Source organism: Tursiops truncatus, chromosome 7 (genome assembly GCF_011762595.2).
Source record: "Tursiops truncatus isolate mTurTru1 chromosome 7, mTurTru1.mat.Y, whole genome shotgun sequence".
Classification (NCBI taxonomy): domain Eukaryota; kingdom Metazoa; phylum Chordata; class Mammalia; order Artiodactyla; family Delphinidae; genus Tursiops; species Tursiops truncatus.
The window spans coordinates 311291-333672 of record NC_047040.1 but is presented as its reverse complement, the minus strand read 5'-3'; the positions used below and the strand labels follow the sequence as shown (position 1 = coordinate 333672).

The window sequence follows — 22382 nt, the reverse complement described above, 5'->3', positions numbered from 1 at the left end:
GTGCTGCCCCTCTCCTTCCAGTGGGCACACGTGGTCCCTGCGAGCTGTGACGAGCTCAGAGGCCTGGAGCGCAGGCTGTGGACCCCGCCCGGCCACCACCACCATGTGTCCAAGTCAGGTCTTTATTGAAAGTGGCAGGAACTTCTCAACGTTCTATGAAAACCAACTCCTTACCCTCAGGCTATTTAGGGAAGCAAGGAAGTTCGATTTTTCTTAAAAAACAACATTCTGGCTGACAAGTACTTATGAGAAGACACGGTACCTGATCCAACACCACAAGGCAAATCTACAACCTCCAAGGGCCATCGGGCCGGGTGGGGAGGAGGCATATCTGCCCCTCAGTCTGGGTGGCCGCACTGCCCGGGAGCCCACAGAGGGGACGGCCAGGCGCCGCTCTGCTGCCGAGTGTGGCCGTGGCCTGGCCACGAGGGGGGCGTGGCAACGGGGCGGCCCTCTGCTCGGGGCTGGGGGCGTGGCCCGGCAGGGAGGCCGGCGGCCCCGACAGCACACGGGGTTTCCAGTCAGCGCGGTCCTCGACAAGGCAGCTCAAGACGAAGACCCCTCTCTCCCCTGTGTGCGAACCGCAGCGGCTTCAGCGGGCTGACGTCAGGTGGTTTCTGCTGTGTGAAAACCTGCGGACCCGAGGCCCCGTCACTGCTGCCGCCGCCCGGCAGTGCCGGCCGGGGTGGGGTCTCCGGGACACCGAGCGAAGCCGGTGCGGCCCCGTCCTGCCGCCTCCTGTCCCAAGGGCGAGCACCCAAAGCGCGTCCTGGGCCTCCCCCCCTGCCCCAGCACCCTCACCTCTGCACGCGCTCCACCAGCTGAGCCATCAGCTTGTCCGAGATGCCGGGGCAGGACTCCTCAGCCAGGCTGAAGGCGTTCTCCAGCTCCTCCAGCGCCCCCAGGCCCCCGCCGCTCTGCTTGTGCTTCTCTTTGAGCTGCAGAGAGACCCCCGTGCGCCTGGTCAGAGGCTCAGGCTGGTGGCCTGCTCCCCTCGCCTGTGACTCGCAGCGTGGTCCCTCCACACAGAGCTGGGACAGCAGGTCCCCGGAACGCCTGCGGGCGGGGCTCCCAAGAGAGGCAGTGGCCGCCCCACCCCCCGCCTGCCCCTGCAGCACCCGCGTCCTCAGGCCTTGGCTCTCCATTCACGTGGCTTCCCCCGACCAGGGTCCTAGAAGCCCACAGCTCAGGTCCGCCAAGTGAGAGGACACAGCCAGACCCGCCGGCCCGACCTTCGGGACCAGGCGCCACCAGCACCGCGGGGCTGTGAGGACCCAAAGGAGAGAGATGCCGTCCCTGCAACTGGCCTGGCAGGGAGGGGCTGGAGACTGGTCAGCCCGTCCCCACCACGCCCGACACTACAGAAACAGGGGTGCACACCTTCCAGGACACCCCCCCAACAGCCGACTTCAGGCAGGCCCAGCCCACAGCGTCAGGACCCTAAGGGGGCCCCAGCCAGCCTAGGTGGGACTCCACCTCCCCACCCACCTCCCTACCCAGACACACCAGCCCACGGCCCACCCCTCGCAGCTGGGACGCGAATGAACACACACACGCGCACACACCACGCAGCCCCAGAGCTGCCGGCCCCGCCCCGTGGCAGCCTTGCTCAGGCTTCTGATCCCGCTGTCCACGCTGAGCCCCAAGAGCTCCTGCCGCACAGCCCCAGGTGCCCGCACAACCAGGGGCAGTCCCCCCAATCCCGTTCCCCCCACTCCAGGCATTCCAGGCCCCTGGAGGTGGCAGCGTGCCTGCCTGCATCCTGACGCCCCTGCCCCGTGCCCGCACCCCACCCTCCGTGGAAAGGCTCTGCTGCTGCCACGCTCAACATCCCCTCCTCCTCCCCCGAGCTCCAGGTGCCAGCGACACCCTGGGTGTGAACCTGACCTGACCACAACCCACTGCCGGCTGACTTATGCTCCTGGGGATGCTACCGACTGCCCATGAGCAGGTGACACAGACACCAGGTCACGTGACCACTGGGGAGTTGTCCTTAAGGGCTCCCTGCCCAGGGCCTGACACCCAACACCAAGATCTAAATCTCCCGGCCTCTCTCTAGACAAGAGAGTCACCCCGTGTTTCTGGTTCAAGACAAAAAGTCCTAAGACAGTAATTCACGATCAAAGCTGCCCTGAGACCCCAGAGAACCCTGGCAGGCTTGGGAACTTAAGGGTCACCTTAGGCCAGCTTGCCCCAGCCATCCCTGGCCCTTCCACTCAGAAGGCCGGGTCCACAGGTCCACCCTCGTGGGCTTTACGGGACCCAGAAAGCCTGCGCACCGGCAGGCTGGCCAGCGTACCTTGCTGTGGCCCTGCGGGGGCAGCATCTCTGAAGAACAGCAATACAGCCCCTGCCCCCCAGGCCCCCCGGCCCGGCCCTCACCTCTCCAAAGACGGGTCGGACCAGCGTGGACAGGCACTGGGACCTCGGCTGCCTCTTGACAGGCTCCGCTGACTGCAAACACAAAGCGCGGAGGGGTGAGCAGGGCAGCGAACTCAGGCGCCCCGTTTCCGGTCTCCTGGAAACCCGCCCTGGGGAGCACACGTGCCCAGGAGACGTGCCCCCCCACAGCCCTCCCCTCAGTCAGCTCTGAACAGGCCTCCACCCTCCTGGCGTGGGCGCGGGGACAGCCAGACCTTCTGGGGGCCATGCAGGGCCGTCCCCTTGTGCAGCTTGCCGTGCGGGCTCGGCCGGATGGTGGGGGGGAACGTCCAGACGGGGCCCTGCTCTCCGTCCTCAGGGTCTCCGTCGCTGAAGGGGAGGAGGAAGAGTCACAAGGGCCGCGAAGCGCACCTGGCCTCACAGCCCTGAACGCTGGGCCCACGACACCAGGAACAAGCACCCAATTCCTACCCCCGAGCAGGGACCCCGCCCCTGTGCCCACCGAAGCCCCACAGGACGAGCGGGGCCCCTACATGTCGGAGTCCTCGGAGCTTGACTCCTCGCCGTGGCCCTCTGACTTCCAGCGCTTGTAGCGGTCGATGAGCTCAGTGAGGAAGGAGGTCTTCTTGGTGTAGCGCGTGATGAACTTGTGCTTCAGGAGCTCCTTGGCGGCGGGCCGCTGCCGGGCACGGGCACGGGTTACCTGGCGCCGGGCAGCCAAGCTCCGCCCTTCGAGCTCCGGGGGCTCAGGCGCAAAACAGCCTGGGCCGAGCCCTGGGCCTCAGCCTTGCTGCTCCCGGGGGCTCGGTGAGGGGCCTCCGGGTGGGAAGGGGCAACAGGGAGGCTGGGGGGTGCTGCACGCCGTCCTTGTGAGGGGGGAGCCCTCTGGAGCTTCCCCAGACCCGCCGGGGGTTGCAGCGGAGCCCACCCTGGACCAAGAGAGGCTGGGGCGAAGGGGCACCTGGACACACACACACACACACACACACACACACACACACACACACCACCCCCCCCCCCCCGGGGCCTGGTTCGCGCGGCCAGAACCCGCCCAGCCATGCAAGCTGGCACCTGCTGGAGCGGGGGGCCTGGAGGTGCTTACGAATCGGGGGTCCTTGTTGAGGCACGCCTCCACGAACTCCCTGAAGGGCTTGCTGTGGCGGCCCTCCAGCGTGGGTGGGCTGTTCTTGGGGATCAGGAACAAGACGCGCATGGGGTGGAGGTCGGAGTTGGGGGGCTCGCCCTTGGCCAGCTCGATGGCCGTGATCCCCAGCGACCAGATGTCAGCCTGGACGGAAAGCCACACGGGGCCACTGCAGCCGGGGCACCTTGAGCGCCCCCGCCCGCGACCCTGCCCCCCCCCCCCGCCGCGCCCACCTTGAAGTCATAGGCCGACTGCTTGATGACCTCGGGCGCCATCCAGAAGGGGGTGCCCACAAACGTGTTCCTCTTGATCTGCGTGTCCGTGAGCTGCCCTGCCACCCCGAAGTCTGCCAGCTTCACGTCACCCTGCTCTGAGAGCAGCACGTTGGCAGCTGCCCGACACAGGACAGCGGGGCGTCACCCTCCGCGCCACGAGGGCTCCCGCCCGCACGCAGCTGCCCGAGGAAGCGCCTCCCTCCCGGCGTCCGCCCGACGACCTGACCAGGGCCCCAGGGCACTGCCAGCAGGTGAGGGGCACAGCCACGTGCTCCCCCCAGGCCAGGCTCCAGGGCCCTCGTGGTGGTCGCCTCTTACGAAAAATCCCACAAACAGAGCGACGGCCCTTCCTCCCAAGTCACACAACAGGCGGAGGTGACCCTGACCGTCCCCTCACTCTGCCAGTCACCTCCCGTCAGCCCCTCAGCCAGGTCCCTCCCTGGTGGCCTGGCCACTCGTGTACACCAGCACGGTTGCCCTAACTACACCTCACTCTCAGATCGAAGACCTGAGCGAGAGTCCATGTTTTTGGCCTAAATAGGGTCCCTCCTACGCTACGTGCAGAGCTGCTCTGCCAGCGCACAGGGACACGGTACTCAGAAAGCTCTGTCCGTCACTGGCAGTGTCTTCTGGAAGACAGAGCAAGATGGAACCGCTGGGTTTCCGAGGCCACGGGGAGCGCAGGCTGGGCGCACTGAGCACCGCCAGCCCCGTGCCCCAGAGCCGCCTGCCACCTCACAGCCCCGAGGGACCTTTGATGTCTCGGTGTATCTTGCGCTCCGAGTGCAGGTACTCCAGGCCCTTCAGGATCTCTCGCAGGATGGTGGCGATGTAGGTCTCCTCCAGGGGACCCGGCTTAAGCTGCAGACACAGAGGAGACACTCGGGCCTCCCCTGCAACGCCGGCCCACCCTCCCTTCCCTGCCACCCAGAGCCAGCGCCAAGGCCTGAGCTCGACCTCCTCTCTACCGGGCGCAGGGTGACCCTCTGGATGGCGGGGGCTTCCTACTTCTTTACCCACTCTCGAGAGAGAAGTTCCAGATGCCACGTCACGTGGGTGTGGGGGAGGCCCTTTTCTGAGGACAGACACACGCTACCTCCACCTTCGCTGTAAACGTAACAGCTGAGAACGGAGTCCCAGCCACACCCCTGAGCTGTCTGCCTGGGGGAGCTAACCACCCTACCCCCCAGAGGCCTGCAGAGGCCCGGGACCCCTCAGCACCGGCTGGGTCCCAAGGAACATCCGATGTGCCAAGACGGCAAAGGGAGGGAGGTCACGGGAACCCAGGGCCCAAGGACAACCCCCAGACAACTTCAGTCTGGCCCCCGCCCTGCGGGCCACCCACTGCGTGGCCCACACCTCACCAGGTCCAAGGCGGAGCCGCCGCCCAGGTACTCCATGATGATCCACAGCTTCGTGCTCTGGTACCAGAGAAGCGCGCGTCAGCACGGGGCAGCCGACAAGCATGGGACCCCGACACATGCCCCCACCGGGGTGACTCAGCCAGGACGCCCACCGGGGACGGGCTGCGGCAGCCCAGCCTGGCTCCCCTCCCACCACGCCCCCGCTGCAGACGCTCTGCAGACAGACCAAGTGCCCGGTCAGCAGCCGAGCCCCCTCCCTCAAAGCCCTCCTGGGAAGGGCTCCAGGCTCCGGCTGCGGGGGTCCCAGAGCTCTCCCAGCAGATGCACCCTTGCCCGGGCAGCGGGCGCAGCCAGGCCACTCCAGAGCCGGCCGACCCCAGAGACTCTGCTCACGCCCTGCCCTCCCAAGGGCTCCCCCTCAGGACGAGGCCAGGCCCCTCTCTGCATGCACGCTTGGCCCTGGGGGCTGTCGCTTCTTGGGGGCCCCCTCCACTGTGAGGCTGGGTCCGTGTTCACCTGTCGGGACCCCTGCCCTTCAGACCAGGCCCACGTGGGAGCAGACCCAGCCTCGGCCTCCCAAGCAGACACGGGGACTGCCGGGGCCGTCCCCGTGCTGGCCACAGGGAACCTGGACGGCTCCCCGGAGGGGCGGGCACGGGCGTGGCTGGCGCAGAGCAAGCCCCCAGCCCGCAGGCACCTTCAGGTAGGAGCCGAAGTAGCGCGTGATGTAGGGGCTGTCGCACTGGCTGAGCACCGTGATCTCCTGCTGGATGTCCTCGATCTCGTCCTCAGCCTCCTCCAGGTCGATGATCTTGATGGCAACCACCTCCTTGGTGCGGTTGTCGATGCCCTTGTACACCTCCCCAAACGAGCCCTTGCCGATGCGGTCGAGCTTGGTGAAGAGCTCCTCGGGGTCCACGCGAGAGTGCTGGGGACAGAGGGCGGGCCGGGCAGCCAGTGACCCCAAGAGCCGCGAAGAGCCAGGGAGTGCCCCCAGATGCTTTCCTCGCTTCCGTTATCACTTTTCGTTCAGAAGATAAAGTTACCCTCCACACAAGGGAAAACGCCCCCAGAAAGCGCGGCGAGACCTCGGCTCTCGCCAAGAAACCAGGGCCGTGGGCAGGCAGAGGGGCCACGCAGGTCACCCCGACCTGCCCACACCCCACGCCTGGGGAGGGCCCAGCAAGGCACAGTAACGGGTTAGGAGGGACGAGTCGGTGGAGCACAGGGAGGCGGGGACCGTGAGACGACCCTGGGCGACGCTGTAACCACCCAGGAGCCAGCCTCACGCGCCCTGCCGGCTTCGTGAGAAACAGCCTGTCCACACTGGATCAGTGACTGTAACAGACTCCCCAGGGGAAGGGACGAGGGATGTACGGAACTCTCACCGATCTTCCTGTAAACCTGAAACTGCTCTAAAAAATAAAGCCTGTTAATTAAAACAAAAAACAAACCCAGCACACGTTAACCGAGTTCTCCCTGCGCACCTGGAAGCCACACCCGGAAGCCACACCCCTTAGAGAGAGTCCCATTCGAGCCCCCAGATCAGTCCTCACACCAGCGCAGAGCTGAAAACTGACACTTTCTTGGGTGCTTGATCTTGGAGGTTCAAATATACGGAACGCCGTCCCACCCAGTGCTCAAGGCAGAAGCACAAAACCACCCTAACAGGCGCTGAGCCGCTGGGGCAGGAGGCGCTCGGCACCTCCTTGTCCCAGCACCTGGACGCTGTGGCAGAGGGGCATCCGCGGTGACAACCCTGCTTTTGTCCCTGACCCTCAGCGCATCCAAGGCGAGACAGCTCCACGTGGGGCTGCGTGCAGGCAGCAGCACCAGAGAGCGGGTGGGGCACCCCTGGCATCGCCCCCACCCCCGCCCCGCGGTCCCCTGGGCTTCTGAGATCACCTCACTCCCGCCACCGACCACGTTCTTAGAGTCTGGAGCGGCCGCACAGGCGCTGCAGCCCCAGGACCCACGTGAGGTTCAGCAGCTCTGGGTGGGACCCGTGGAAAGGCTGGCAGGGAGCATAGCATTTAGTCCAGACAGAGGTGAAAAGGGTTTTCCAAGCCCTGCCGGGCCTCAAATCCACCAGGACTCACGTCCCTCCAAACCCCAAGCACCATCACCCAGAGGGCGTCTCAGGGGGCGCCCACCCAAAGCGGCGGCGTCACCACTTGCTCGGCTGCTAAGCGCTGTCCGTGATGGTGCTGAGGGCGGGCCCATCCCAGGGCAGCCGCGCTCACCAGGTCCGGAGGAGACAGCCCTGGGGAGCACAGAGCCCACGTGCACCCCTGGGGTTCACGCCCAGGCAGAGCTCCGTTTGCGGCCCAGCTGGCTTCAGACTGAGATGACGTGTCAACCCCAAGTGGCCAGCGAACTGCCTTCCCAGGAGAGGGCGGCAGGTGATGGGGCCTCGGGGAGGGCTGGGCCAGCGAGCCTGGGACACAGCCCCCTTCCGCCTGCCCCTCCGCCCGTGCCCCTCGGCTCAGCCAGCCCAGGAGGGCCTCTCGCACCTCTGGGGGCCGGTCCAGCAAACCACTCACCCGCACGCCAGCCCCAGCCCCAGCCCGAGCCAGGGCTGGCACGGCCCCGGGGACGCCTCCGGTCCCACCAGCGCTCCTTCTGCGGTGGTCTCAGAGAAGACCCAGGGGAGGTGGACCGAGGCCCGGCAGCACTGATGGGCACCGCTGTCCCTCCAGCTCTCGGGCCTCTGCCAGCGACACACGCTCCCCGCCTTCTCCACGCGGGGCAGGGCTGGGGCTGGTCCCCCGCAGCGGCCTGACCAGGGATACCCCAGGCAGGGTGCCCAGCCCTCCACGGCCCCAAAGTGGGAGACAGGGCAGACCCCTAACCAGATTCCAGGCTCGGCAGGGAAGCAGGGAGCCCCGGCCCCAACTCTCACACTCTTTGGGTCCCCACCACTACAGGCCAGTCCCCTGAGCAGACAGCGTGACAGGAAGGCTCCTGGCCGTGACCCCAACCCTACAGGCACATCACAGACACAACCTGCTCACAGCCCTGCCAGCGGAAGGAGAGACAAGTGCTCCGGGGCCTGGGTCTCAGGCCGCCCTTCCTGACAACACGCGTGGTCTGGACAATCGCTCAGGCTGCTCGCTGGGCCCAGACCCTGGTTCTCTGAATCAGCCCTGGGGCTGCCAGGTCTGCAGCTGCCACTCAGCAGCGTGTCTGTATGTATGTCCGCTTAGCGATACGTCTGCCGTAAGCGTCACCCTCCAAGATGAGGGGTGCCCAACGGCCCCCACCACCCCACGAAGGGCGGCAGCCAATGTGCACGCGGCGCTGCCCGCAGCCATCCAGAGCCTGTAGGCAGGGCAGGAACCAGCTAGGCAGGGGCCTGCCATGCGGGGCTCCCCCATGCCTGTGGAGGAGCACACCCACGGCCCCATGCAGGGGCCGCCTCGAAGGGCCACAGTGACAACCGTCTCAAGAGAAAACAACGTCCTGTCAGGCTTCCTGCCACCGACAAAGACCAAGTCTCTCCACCCCTAAAAGGACAAAAGGGGCTTCCTTCCTTTGGGGTCTCTTCCTCAGCTCCTCTGGGCCTGCGCTCCCTTCCCCGGGCATGTGATCCGGAGGCCCAGACCACACTCCAAGCACCATCAGCACACAGGTATGGGGGGGCTCATAGCTCCCATTTCTCATTCTGGGACCCACGGGAGCCACTCCCATAGCTCTTTATAAAAATAAACTCGAGCCAGGCTTCCCTCCCAGCATCTGAGTCATGTAATTTAAGACACAAGATGTCACTGATGAACGAAAACCCACCAGCTCACGTCCGCGTCAGCGAGCAGGCCCTGGGGCCCGTCTGCAGCCACAGCCGGTCCAGGATGCCCTGCCCAGCAACTGTGTGAGGCGCTCCAGGTTTCTCCAAGGAGCCCAGCTGGGCCTGGAGCTGACCCTGACCCCAGCCCCGCCGCCCACACACAGACACACGCTTCCTGTTCCTCCCGAGCACCCATCCTCAGACTCAGCCCACGGAAGTTCTCTTTAAGAGCAGCTCCCAACACCTCACAGCGCTCAGCCTAAACCACGCTGGAGCCGACAAGATGAGGAGAACAAGACCCAACAGCTAGGACGCAGGGACACCCAACTGCCAGGTGGCTCACCTCACATCAGCTTCGGGTCACACTCGATTTGAACTAACAAAAGAGGGGGAAACGTATGGCCCAGAAGCCCAGAGCTGGCTGCCCCGACGCTCTTATCCAGAGCCACCCAGCCTCAGGGCACACTGTGGAGGGTCCCCAGTGCAAAGCCAGACGCCTCAAAGTGGCTGTCGGGAATTATGAGAACCAATCAACCAAAAAAGAAAGGCAGTGGGCGCTTTCCAGGCAGGCACCTCCAGCCCAGGGGCAGCCCTTTCCAGCCCCCTTGAGAGAAACAGGCACACACGTGTCCTCGGCTTTCCCTGCACACCGACTCTCCCAACAGCTGCCAAATCCCATTCTCAGCCCCTCTCGTCCCCCCCCCAGCCCCTGCCCCAGCCGGACACGGCCAGCGTCCCTGCCCAGGCCGAAGCTCCATGTGGACCCCGACCTTCCACATGCCTCCAGATGCGCAGACCCAGGTTCCTGCGGGCCGGCCCGGTTCCCAAGATACGTCTCTGCACGCCCTCCGCTGACCCTGCACTGTGGCTCTACGCTGACAGACTTGGAGACTCCTGCCCCACAGAACGCTGCAAACCAGCCAACCGGAGTCGGCCCTGCACCCACCAAGCCTGAGCACCGCAAGACTGCTCCCCGCTTTGCGCACGGCTGTGCATCACAGGGCTCCCCACGAGCTCCTCCCTTCAACCCACACACGCCTTAGCAGGGGCTGCTCTTCGGAAACGCCAGGACGACTTTCAACAGACAGTCCTTGGTGAAGCGCCCTTTCTCAGACCCTGCAGCCAGCGGTCCGTGTCAGGCGCACGTGCACCGACACACACGCCCGCGGTCCAGACGCCCCCCTTACCTGGTTGGCAAATCCCCTGAGGTGAGCCATGTCTGCGCGGCTCTCAGACCATCCGCTGCACCGCCGGGAGGCCCCGAAATCCTGCCTGGAGGCTCTGGAACTCGGCTCACCCGCTTCAGTCAACTGCAGGGAGAGCAGGCCTGCTCGGTGCCCTGTTCCGGGTACACGGGGCTCCCCGCTCCCCTGGGACCCGGCGGCCGCCCCCTCCTCCAACCATCTGGGGACCAGCTGGGGTTGAGGGCGGGCTGGAGTCAGAAGGAAGGGCCATTCCTCCGAAGGATCCCCAGTGCCGCGTTCTCCTCTTCGCCCGGCCCAGCCCAATGCCTCCCCGGAGGAGCCACCCAACACCGGGCACTCCTCGAAGCCCCTCACACCTCCGCCCCCGGCCCCCGCCCTTCCTTCAGACCCCGGACCCCCGCCTGGACCCCCGCCCCTAACCCCTCCCCCAGTGCCCTCTCCGCGCCCCACCCCCACCGCCGCCCCCGCCCCCGGAGCCCTCCCCCCGCCCCACTCCCCCCGCCGCCCGGCCCCCTCCCCAACCGCCCCAGGCGCGGGCCCGCCCGGCAGCGCGCCCACCTCCGGGGGGCTCCATCCCGGCCTCCCCCGGCCCGCTCCGCAGTGCCCACGAAGGCTCCCACCCGCAGCCTCCGCTCGCCCGGAGATGCCTGGGCCCTCCAGTCCGCGAAGCAGCGACAGTGTCGGCGGCGGCCGGAGAAAGCCCGGCGGCGGCGGCGACGGCGGCGACGGCGAGGGCGCGCGGCGTCGTGGCCCAGCGCGGGGCTCTCTGGGACACCGAGTCCCTCTCTCGCCCTGCGCCGGGGCGCCCGCAGGCGCTGGACTACAAGTCCCGGCAGGCCACGCGGCGAGCAGTGTCGCGGCCCGCAGGCGCGCCGCGGAGCTCTCTGGGACTCCGAGTCCTGCTTCCTGAGAGGCTCGGGCCTACGTCTCCCGGCAGGCCGCGGGCCGGGGCCGGGCCGGGGCGGCCGTGGGGTGGGGCCGCCCCTCCGCCCCGCCCTCCCCCCCCGCCCCGCCCTCCGCCCTCCGCCCTCGCGCTGCCCCTACTCCTTCCCGCACCTGGGAGCACCTGGCCCTAGGCTCCCGTCCTGTCCTGCAGGCCCCGCCCCTTCCAGCATCTCCGGTCGGGGAGGGATGACTGGGTCTGGACGTGCCCGGGAACACTATTCAGCCTGAAAAAGGGAGGCGGTTCTGACACAAGCCACTGCCTGGATGAACCTTGACGACGTGGCGCTAAGTGACATAAGCCAGTCACGGAAGGACAAATACTGTTTGATTCCACGTATGTGAGGTCCCGAGAGTAGCCAGATTCGTAGAGACAGAAAGGTGAAGGGTAACTGCCAGGGTGGGCGTATTGTTCAATGCGGGCAGAGTTTCAGTTTGGGAAGATGAAGAGAGGGCTGGAGGTTGGCTGCACACCTGTGTGAATGTATTTAACGCTGCTGAACTGTACAGTTAAGATGGTACGTTTTATGCGACCTGTATTTTACCACAATTAAAAATAAATAAAATAAAATGAAATAGACCTATCACAAAGGGACAAACACTGTATGACTTCACTTAGATGAGGGGTCAAGAATAGGCCACTTCAGGCTTCCCTGGGGGCGCAGTGGTTGAGAGTCCGCCTGCCGATGCAGGGGACACGGGTTCGTGCCCCGGTCCGGGAAAATCCCACATGCGGCGGAGTGGCTGGACCCGTGAGCCATGGCCGCTGAGCCTGCGCGTCCGGAGCCTGTGCTCCGCAACGGGAGAAGCCGCAGCACTGAGAGGCCCGCGTACCGCAACAATAACAACAAAAAAGAATGGGCCAATTCAAGAGACAGAAAGTAGAATAGAGATTTCCAGGGGCTGGGGGAGGGGAAAAACAGGGAGATATTACCTAATGGGTACAGAGTTTCTGTTTGGAGTGATGACAAAGTTCCGGAAATAGACAGTGATCATAGTTACACAACATGGTGAATTTACGAATGTCAGTGAATTGTACAGTTAAAAATGGTTAAAATGAAAAAAAAGGTTAAAATGATACATTTTATGTTCTTCATATTTTAGTACAAATTTTAAAAGAGCAATGATAAATTGGATTTCATCAAAATTTTTGAATTTTGCTTTCAGAAAGACATTATTAAGAGAATGAAAAGACAAGCCATAGACTGGAAGAAAAACTTGCAAATCACATATCCAACTGTATGTACTGAGAATATATAAAGAGCTCTCAAAAATCAACAGTTAAAAAACAAACAACCCAATAAGAAAAAATCGAGAATAGACTTCAACAGACACTTCCCCACAGAGGACACATGGATGGCAAATAGCACGTGAACAGATGCTCAACATCATTAGCTCTCAGGGAAATACAAATTAAGCCCATAATGAGATACTAACTACTCACATATTACAATGGCTAAAATAAAAAACACTGACAATACCAAGTGCTGACAAAGATAGGGTGATGAACTATCCTGGTTTCCTAGGGGTTTCCTGGTTCCAGCACTGAAAGTCCCCTGTCCCAGGAAACCCCTAGGTCCTGGCAAAGCAGGATGGTCGGTCACTCAGGGTGAAGATGCAAGCTGGGACATAGGCCGTCGCTGCTGAGAAGGCAGAATGGTGCAGCCACTCTGACAACAGCTTGGCAGCTTCTTAGAAAGTCAACCTGGGGCTTCCCTGGTGGCACAGTGGTTAAGAATCCGCCTGCCAGTGCAGGGGACGCGGGTTCCAGCCCTGGTCTGGGAAGATCCCACATGCCGCACAGCAACTAAGCCCGTGCGCCACAACTACTGAGCCTGAGCTCTGGAGCCCGGGAGCCACAACTACTGAACCCACGCGCCACCACTACTGAAGCCCATGCACCTAGAGCCCGTGCTCCGCAACAAGAGAAGCCACCGCAATGAGAAGCCTGCACACCGCAACGAAGAGTAGCCCCCGCTCACCGCAACTAGAGAAAAGCCCACGCCCAGCAACAAAGACCAAATGCAGCCAAAAATAAAAAAGTTTATTACTTAAAAAAAAAAAAAGTCGACCAGACACTTTACATAATGACCCAGCATTGCCGTTCCTGGGTACTTACCCCGGGGAAATGAAAACCTACCTTTACACAAAAACCTGTACATAGTGAGGTGGATGGACCTAGAGTCTGTCATACAGAGTGAAGTAAGTCAGAAAGAGAAAAACAAATACCATATGCTAACACATATATATGGAATCAAAGGCAAAAAAAAAAAAAGGTTATGAAGAACCTAGGAGCAGGATGGGAATAAAGACACAGACCTACTAGAGAATGGACTTGAGGATATGGGGAGGGGGAAGGGTAAGCTGTGACAAAGTGAGAGAGAGGCATGGACATATAGACACTACCAAACGTAAAATAGATGGCTAGTGGGAAGCAGCCGCATAGCACAGGGAGATCAGCTCGGTGCTTTGTGACCGCCTGGAGGGGTGGGATAGGGAGGGTGGGAGGGAGGGAGACGCAAGAGGGAAGAGATATGGGAACATATGTATATGTATAACTGATTCACTTTGTTATAAAGCAGAAACTAACACACCATTGTAAAGCAGTTATACCTCAATAAAGATGTTAAAAATTAAATTAAAAAAAACCCAAAAAACCCGTACATAAATGTCTACAGCGTGTCTATTCATAATCGCCCCAAACTGGAAACAACCCAGATGGCTTTCAACGGGGTGAGTGCATAGACCGTGGTCCATCCCCACCACGGAGCACCACTGAGCAATAAAAAGGAACAAAGCACTGATACTTCTGCAACTTGAGGGGCCATAAATGTATCATGTGAGAGAAGGAAGCCAGTCGCCAAAGGCTGCGTACGTGGTACAGGGCTCCGTTTAAGTGACATGGGCACAAGGACGCAACACCAGGGAAGGAGAACCGAGCGGTGGCTTCCAGGGCCTGGGGTGCAGCCTCGCCTACAGTGGAGCAGCGGGAGGGGGCTTCCGGGCCATGGGACTGTGTTGGAGATTACGCAAATCCATACAGGCAGTAAAACTCATAGAACTATACACTAAAAAAGGCCATGTTGGGCTTCCCTGGTGGCGCAGTGGTTGCGAGTCCGCCTGCCGATGCAGGGGACACGGGTTTGTGCCCCGGTCCGGGAAGATCCCACATGCCACGGAGCGGCTAGGCCCGTGAGCCATGGCCGCTGAGCCTGTGCGTCCGGAGCCTGTGCTCCGCAACGGGAGAGGCCACAACAGTGAGAGGCCCGCGTACCACAAAAAAAAAAAAAAAAAAAAAGGCCATGTTACTGTATTTTTTTTTACAAATAATTTTTTTTACATTGACAATAATTCCTTAATATCAAATGTAGAGCCAGTGTTCAAATTTCATATATATGTGCATGTGTATATATGTGGTTTCAGATGTGTGGCTACACACAGTTTGTTCAAATCAAGATCCAGTAAGGCCCACACGTTATGATCCGTCTTGTCTCTTTTTCCCTTCGCCATTTAGGTGCTGAAGAAATCTGGCCACTTGTTCTGTGGAGGGGCCCAGGCTGCACTTTGCTGATCGCCCCCCCATCTCACCTGCTCCTGTCTCCTCCTGGGACTTCACAGGTGGACTCCAGGCCCCATGGCTTCTTGTGAGGAGGTGCAGGTCACCTTTATCAGACACCACACACACCCCAAAGGGGGAGGACAGAGCATGTCCCCTTGGAAGGTCCTGGGGCCCGGGGGGCTGAGGACACCCCAGCGGGTGCCCAGCCCATTCTCACCACCCAGGCGAGCCCCGCCCACAGCTGAGTGGCACTGCCCTGAGGCTGTGCAGAAGTGGGGCTGGGGGAGGGTGCAGCCCCCCAGGAACCTCCTCATGAGGGGCCCTGAGAAACTGAGAGAAGGGGAAGGTTTGGAGACAGAGGGAGCGAGGCTGCCTCAAAGCCAGGGAGGCCGGGGGCCCAGGACCTGAGATGACCCGGCCAACAGAACCAGCCCCTGCCCCTCCCGAGTGCGGACCTCAGGTGGGAAAAACCACACCTTCAGGGACGGACCAGCGGCCTCCCTGGGCCTGTGCACTTGGCTGTGGGATAACCAGCCTCACGACGGGCCCTTGTCCAGTGCCAGACCTCAGGGGTGTGACCACCCCATGCTCTGGGAAGGGGGTGCTCACAGGGTTCTGTCCCTCGAGGGAACCCCAGCTGGGACTCAGGGATCAGGGCCCCACGGCCTGGGAAGGCCAGGCCTGATCCTGGGGCCGCGCTCCTCCCCTTTGTCCAGCCTCCTCTTCTGCCCAGGAAGCAGATCCACACAGCGATGCAGGCCTGGGAACTGGGGAGGGGCCGGCCCACTGGGGGCTGCCCCCTCAGTCAGTCCAGGGCCCTCGCGCCCTCCTTGCAGCCACCCCACACCTCACTGTCCTGATGCTGCTCCCCTGACAGCAGCCCCCGTGTTCATGGCAGGGCCTCCTGGAGCATCTTCAGTCCTCAGGCAGTTGGTCCAGGATGCGGCCCCCGCTGGAGTATTTCTGAACACCTGGGGGAGAGAGACAGAGGCGGCAAGACAGAGAGAGACAGATACAGAGGGAGGAGAAACGGCTGGACTCGAAGATATGATAGGAATTTCTGTAGTCCAGAAATGGATTGGAATCTGAAAGCGGTGGCCTGGGTCTCAGTCCTGGGATGTCTGTGTTGGGCCTGGAAGCAGGCAGTGCCCCGGCAGCCCAGCCTGGGCAGGGTGGGGCAGGGCCCCAGGGAAGGAGAGCCACGCCGCAGAGACAAGGCTGAAACCCCCAACAGTGCACAGGGGTATGAGGTCGGGGCTCCTGCACCCTTGGGTTTGCTGCCTGGGTGGGGCTGGGAGGAACCGGTGGGCACTCCCTGCTGGGGTCTGCAGGGGAAGCTGAGATGCAGGGCCCAGGGGGAGGCATCGGGAGCCCGAGGGGCCTGAGTCGGTGTCTCCCGGACAGGGGACCCCAGGCAGGGACCCGGGAGAGCCGGCAGCTCTCCCACCACCAGGTGCTGCTGTGGCCTGGGTGCAGCCCTGGCTGGACCCTGGGTCACCATGCCCTCCCCCCAGAGAGTGGTCTCAAGTCACCTTTGGCCGGTCAACTGTGTCAGCCTGGACTTTCCGTATCCCAGCCCTGTGCTCTTCCCCCCTGGAGGGCCACCACCTCGGGGCAGGAAAGGCCGAGCTTCCCCACCTCCCTCCCTCTGCTCGGGAGGTGGCCACGGTGGGAACACTGATCCCGAAGCCGAGTCATCAGTGCTGGGAAACTGGCTCGGAGAAGCCTGGCCCAGGAACAGCTGCGGGAGAGCCCAGAGCCAGGCCGCCCCCGGGACCCCGGAAGAGCAGGAGAGCAGCCTGTGCTTGTTTTCACCCAGGAAAGCTGCCGGGGCACAACAGGGCGAGGCCGCTGGGGCCAGAGGGCCCTGCGGATACCTGTGCCCCCAGCTGGGACCCCCTACCCCCACCCCGCGACACTGGGAGCCACTGCGCCAAGGGAGGCTGGGAAGGTGCTGGAAGACTCCCAGGGCTAAAGCTTGGGCGATGGTGACGGAGGGGGGCTGGGGATTCAGCATCCGCCGGAAACAGAAACACCAAGCGGCTCCCAAGAGCCTGCCCTTAAATTTTCAGGAATTTTGTGAGCGGGGTGTTACCGTCATTAGCAAAAAAGTAATTATAAATACTTAGAATGAGTTATGTTAGAAACGCAGCTCTTCCTAACCATTTTGCTCCACTTTTCCGTCTGTGCCTGAGCGCATCAGCACAGGGCAGCCCTCCAGGGCTGTGCTGCACGTCAGCGATGTCACCCCGGGCACGGGCGCGGGGGGGGGGGTGGTGGTGGTGGTGGTGGTGGTGATTGCACCACGGGAGGGGGCAGACCTACAGCTCAGAGCCCAGCTGGCCCCTCCTGGGCGGTAGGAGTTCAGCCGCCTGGAAGGGGGCGCACAGCTCGCTTGGGTGACGGAAGCGCGTGGCAGAGGCAGAAACAAGGAGTCAAGACGACATCTGGGCACCAGACTCACACCAGTCCGCTCCGACTGCCAGGAGAGACCCACAGCCCCGGAGGCTTAGAGGACAGACATCTATTTCTCACATCTGGAGGCTGGGGGTCCGAGTCAAGGCCAAGGCCAGCAGGGTTGTTTCCTGGGAGAACCCTCTTCTCGGCTTACAGGCGGGCGGCTACCTTTTTGCCATGTCCTCGCGTGACGGACAGACAGACAGAGAGCTGGAGCCCTCCGGTGTCTCTTGGAAGGGTGATGATGCCATCGTGGGGGCCTCATCTAACCCGAATTACCCTCCAAAGGCCCATCTCCTAACACCGCCACATTGGGGCTCAACATATGAATCTGGGGGGACACCACTCGGTCCATAATGTTCTAGAGGAATATGCTAGAAACACAAAGCAAAGGAAAAGGAAAGTAGATCCAGCGAACGGTGGGCAGCAGGTTTGGAGCGGGGAGGCGCAGCTGAGCCTCCTGCAGGGAGGGGCTGAGCCTGAGGGAAACCCCTCCGCAGGGAAGATGCTGTGAGCCAGGAAGTCTCCCCTCTGCCTTCCAAGGGCTCGGCAGGGCTGCCACCTAGAGGCTGCACGCCCGATGAGGCAGCGGTAGGGAACCGCTGACCAGGCCGCTTGCCTGAGTTCTCTCACAACAGGAGGTCCCCATAAGGGACACGGTGCTGCCGCTACCGCCAAAACTCCCCGGGAGGATTCGGGAGGGGCTGGAAGAGGGAGACACCCGACCTCCCAGAGTCCTTCTCACTGGAGTCCATCCTGAGTGAGAGATGCGCGCGCCACCAGGAAGGACCCTGAGTCAGACTATGGGCCAAGCAAGATGACCGACCAGAGGCAACCCGGAAACTAACCCCATCACCGTAAAGCCCGAGACCACGAGCCACGTGGAGAGCAGTCCTCCTGGGTCCCCTCACCCTGCTGCTCTCCCCCGGGCGCCCCTTCCCAATAACGTCTCTTGCTGTGTCAGCACGTCTGTCTCCTCGGACATTTCATTTCCGAGCGTTAGACAAGAGCCATCCCCGGCCCTGGAAGGGGTCCCCCTTCCTGCAACAGAAGGACACGGGCAGCTGGAGTGTTGGCGGCTGGCCCTCGCCTGGCCCAGGTGCTGGGGTCGGAGGACACGGGCGGCAGGCCAGGCAGGGCTCAGGGTGGCTGCACAGGACGGAGCCGGCTCAGTGCGGGGGCAGGTGCACGGGCGGGCGGGGAAGGTTGCCGGTGGGCCTTCCTGAACTGCACAGAAGGATACCACCCAGGCTTCCACTCGAGGCCATGCTCATCAGGCCGGGGCTCCCGCGGGGGGCGGACGCTTGGAGGGGGCTTTTCTGCCACCAGAGCTTGGGTTCTCCTTTGCGATGCCGGGCCCAGGGTCCCAGTGAGGAACAGTGCTTTCTGTCCCTGCCACCCTTTCCTGGCCTGACCGAGCTCCCCACGGCCTGAGGATCCCAGTCGCAAGGTGGCCCTGGTGCTGGTGTCAGACTGTGCCGGGACCCCGGGTCCGGGGCCTGGCGCTGGGGTGAGGCACCCAGGCCTCTGCTCCACGGTGCGCCCTCTTGCAGCCACACTGGTGTCGAACTGACTCACGTCAGGGGTGTCGGAGGAGCACATTCCGCGCAGGTACGGTGGGTGGCAGGCGTAGGTGGGGCTGGAGCTGCCTGCCCCTGGGAGTGGGTCGCTGAGGGAAATCGCCAGGCCCCGTGGGCTGAAGCTGGCAGCGGTGCCCTCGTGGAGAGTGGGTGGCAAGGGTGCTGAGGCCGTGCTGGGTGGGTGGTAGGTGGGGCCTGCCTGGCCGCCTCTCCTTGGGCGTAACGGCCCCTCTTCCAAAGACATGGCAGGTGTCACGGGGCTCCCAGGGCTGTCCCATCTCAGGGTGTCCTGGGGAACAGGGAGGACGGGGTCAAGCGGCCCCTGGGCTCGGGTGCGGCGCAGAACCCAGGCGGTGAGCACTTCAGGGCAGAGGACCTGCCGGGTCCCCCCCCGCCAGCCAGCACCCTGCTGGCGCCTCGGGCCCCTGGGGTCTCTCTGCCTGACCCGCAGACTTTGACCCCTGCTGTCCACACGCACCCTCTCTGAGCCTCAGCTTCCCCTCTGTCCAATGGGGACCGTGAGTGGACCCCCAGCTGAGTGCGAATGGTCCCTAAACCACATGCACCCTGGGGGTCCCTGGGACTGGGAAGGTCAGAGGGCACCGGCTTTCTCTTCTGAGCTGAAGTACCCCGTCCCTCCGTCAGGTTCAAGTCCAAACCCCAGGCAGACCTCGGACTTGCCACGTGCAATGCAGCCCCCCACTCCCAAAGCCGGGGGGAGTGTCTGTGAAGGGTAGGGGTCTCCCAGGCAGGCATGCCTTGTGGGTGAGGACAGGCTGCTGGAGGGGCGGGTAGGAGCCTCTGGTTATGGACGGGATGCCCCACGGCCACCAGGAATGTGAAGGGACGCCGGGGCACACAGGATAGAGCATTAAATGCAAGACCAGGTTTCAGAGCCATGCGCTAGTTTTGGACAAGTGTGTATGTTACTTTAAACTGAAGAGAAAGAGACCGAAGTACTCAGTCCTGCTCTCTACACAGCAACACAGAGTCAAATTTTTTCTCTCCGCGTGCTTTCTTATTTTCCAAGCATACTTTAGTGACCAGGATTTACTGTTACTGTTATAGCCAGAAAAATATGTTGTCTCTGGCTTCTGGCCGTGACTTTGAAATCTCAGAACAATGCAGAGTGCTTCAAAATAACATATTTGTGCATAAAGGAGGCCTCCAGGCCTCAGGAAGGGGGGGAAGACGGAAGAAAAAGAACTCCTGTCGGGAAAAATAAATGTCCCAAGAGCAGGAAAAGGGCCCAGTAATCGTCCAGCCCTTTCGCTGCCTGTCCCCGTCGCCTGGGGTGGCCGAGGACCTGGGTGCTTTCTGTCCCACGTGGGCTACAGGTTGGGGGGCTCCCGGCGGCCCCTGGGCAGATGAGCCCTGTCACATCCCTCAGTCGACAGCCTCTGGGCACCGCAGGGGTCACGGCTTCTGCCCCCAACCCCTCCTGTTGGCACCTGGCTGTCAGGTCCACACCTGTGGTTAATCGTTTATCACAGATGAGAGGAAAACCACCTACGATTTAGGGCCTCGGTGAAGGGGGTGTGAAGCCGGCTGCTGGCTCAAGGCCAGGGTTGGGGGCAGGCGGGGTGCCCTGGGGTCGCCAGCTCTGCAAAGGGGTGTGGGCCCTGCATCCCGCGCTGCCCCTGGAGCTGGGCAGCGAGGAGCGGGGGTGGGGCCCTCCTCCCCCTCCCCACCCCATTCACGGAATCCTCCCAACTGTGGAAACTTCAAAAGTGAGGGATGTGGCTGGTTGCTCCCGCCCCAAACAGTGACAGGAACCCCAGGGCCCTGCCCTCCCTCAACCCCGGGGGAGGTGGGGGCATCAGAGTTGCCCCCTGCCTACCTCCGGGGCCCCCTCCCCCAGGCATCAGTGGATGCCCGCCCCTGAGGGCCCCCAGCCCCAGGTTCTCTCTCCGGAGCTTGAACTGGGTCTGGCCTCACAGCCCAGGGCTGCTCCGGAGGCTCTAGCAGCTCAGGGCTGTGCCCTGTGCCCACTGCCAGCTGCTGCCACCTGCTGCCCGTCCTCAGGGCCTCGGCGCTCACAGCAGCCTCGGGTCCCAGCTCTGAGACGGGGGTGGCCCCTAGGGCAGGCCTTCCCTCCCCCAGCAGCCTCCACTGGCCTCTCCCAGGAGCCGTGCAGCCGGGGGAGTGTCCGCCTTGGCCAAGGGTCAGCCAGCCTGTGGTGGGTGCCCACCACCCTTCTCCAGGGCCCAAAGCGGCCCTCCATGAACCCTGAGCCACAAGATGGGGGACGGCCGGGGGCGGGTGGGGCACGGTGTGGCAGCCCTGGAGATGGCCGCTGGGATGGGCCCGAGCCAGGCTCCTCTCTGCGCAGCGTGGGCGCCATGTCTGACACGTCCATCGGGGGCACGCGGTAATTGCCGAGTGTGCGGCTGAGGTCTCTCCCACGCACCCCAGTGAGCAGGCCACTTGCAGGCCCGCTGGGACTTGGGGCCCAGGGTAGCCAAGGGGCAAGCAGCCCTGACAGCCACACCCCCGAGGCCGTCCACACAGGTGTCCCCCCGGGGCCTGGGCCACCTTCTCTAGCCTCACGGGCCAATCCCTGCGTTCCAGCACTGAGAGGTGTTTGGGAGACACTTGGTGAAGCTGGGCGTCTCCAGGTGCCTCCAGCCCCCCAGACGCTGCCTGCGCCATCTCTCTGGGCAGAGAAGGGTGGCATCGGGCTCCAGCCCAAATGCCCACTGTGCCCCGTGCCCACCGACGAAGCGCCACCTCCTCAGCCCTTTTCTGGCTCGGGTCCTGGCGCTGGGCCCCGGGGGACAACACTGTCTCCACAACTCGCTCCAGATGCGAAGCTTTTAAAACTCCCCTTCCCACTGGCCTCGCAACTCCGCTCCCAGGCACTGAGGCCAGGAAAATGATCAGAGATACACGATTTAGGCCAATAGTGAAAAAATGCAAACTTCAAAACCCGGTGACATAAATAACGGAATGAAACGCCCATCGAGTGGAAGGTGGTACAGACACCAAAATGCTGCTTAGAAAGTCCTGATGCTCGAGCGCTCGGAACCTAAGACACAAGTGGGAGAAACAGAAATGGCTCATATTCCCGCCCAGCTCCCTCCATCCCTGAGTCCCCTCCCCCATCTGTCCTGTGGATGGCGAGAAGTGCATCCAACCATTACAATGGTTGCCCGTGAGCCAGAGTATGAATCTTCCACGCAAAATTTTAACACTTTTTCTGTACTTCCCAGAATTTATCAGATGAACACGTATTAGTTTTATGACTAGGTTACAGGGGCAGAGGGGCAGCAGAGCAGGTCCCTAAGCCCATGTCCTTGGGCTGCAAATCACTGCAAACTGAGCGAGACCAAGACAACACGCCCTCATCCAACAGCCTGGAGGGCAGAAGTCCAAAGGAGGCCTGGGGGCTTAAAAGTGTCAGCAGAGACGTTCCTTCTGCAGCCTCGGGGGAGAATCCGCTCCTAGAAGCCGCCAGCATCCCTTGCCTCGTGGCCCCTCCTCCACTTGCAAAGCCAGCAACGCAGCCTGTCTCCGACCCAGCTTCTCTTGGACCCTGTGACACATCCGTCTCCCCTACGGGCCAACCCTCCCACCTCCCTGTTATAGGACCGGTGCGATGGCCCTGGGCCTACCTGGACCATCCAGAGAGCTCTCGCTTCTCAAGACCCTGAGTTTAATCCCACAGCCCCAGCGGCCGTGTGAAATAGC

General features: G+C 62.6%; 2 protein-coding genes across 3 annotated transcripts in view; both read right to left on the bottom strand.

The window, feature by feature from the left end:
* Positions 1 to 108: 108 nt before the first annotated feature.
* Positions 109 to 10870, bottom strand: STK25 (serine/threonine kinase 25). 2 transcript variants are annotated; one of them, XM_033859396.2, is made up of 12 exons: positions 10713 to 10870; positions 10137 to 10259; positions 5863 to 6093; positions 5166 to 5222; positions 4554 to 4662; positions 3760 to 3917; positions 3485 to 3670; positions 2916 to 3061; positions 2637 to 2751; positions 2383 to 2454; positions 802 to 938; positions 109 to 632 (listed from the first exon to the last, which is right to left on the bottom strand). In XM_033859396.2, the coding sequence occupies exons 2-12, from the start codon at positions 10164 to 10166 to the stop codon at positions 593 to 595; spliced, it is 1281 nt and encodes a 426-aa protein (XP_033715287.1). In that variant the 5' UTR covers positions 10167 to 10259; positions 10713 to 10870; the 3' UTR covers positions 109 to 592. The 2 variants fall into 2 exon arrangements, with proteins under 2 accessions (XP_033715287.1, XP_033715288.1); XM_033859397.2 differs by having other exon boundaries at positions 3485 to 3568.
* A 2253-nt stretch (positions 10871 to 13123) lies between these two features.
* Positions 13124 to 22382, bottom strand: part of THAP4 (THAP domain containing 4) — an 81296-nt gene continuing 72037 nt past the window's right edge. Inside the window, exon 12 of the transcript XR_012332872.1 lies at positions 13124 to 18981. The gene's annotated coding sequence lies outside the window, so the exon portion shown is untranslated. The remainder of the gene's footprint in view (positions 18982 to 22382) is intronic.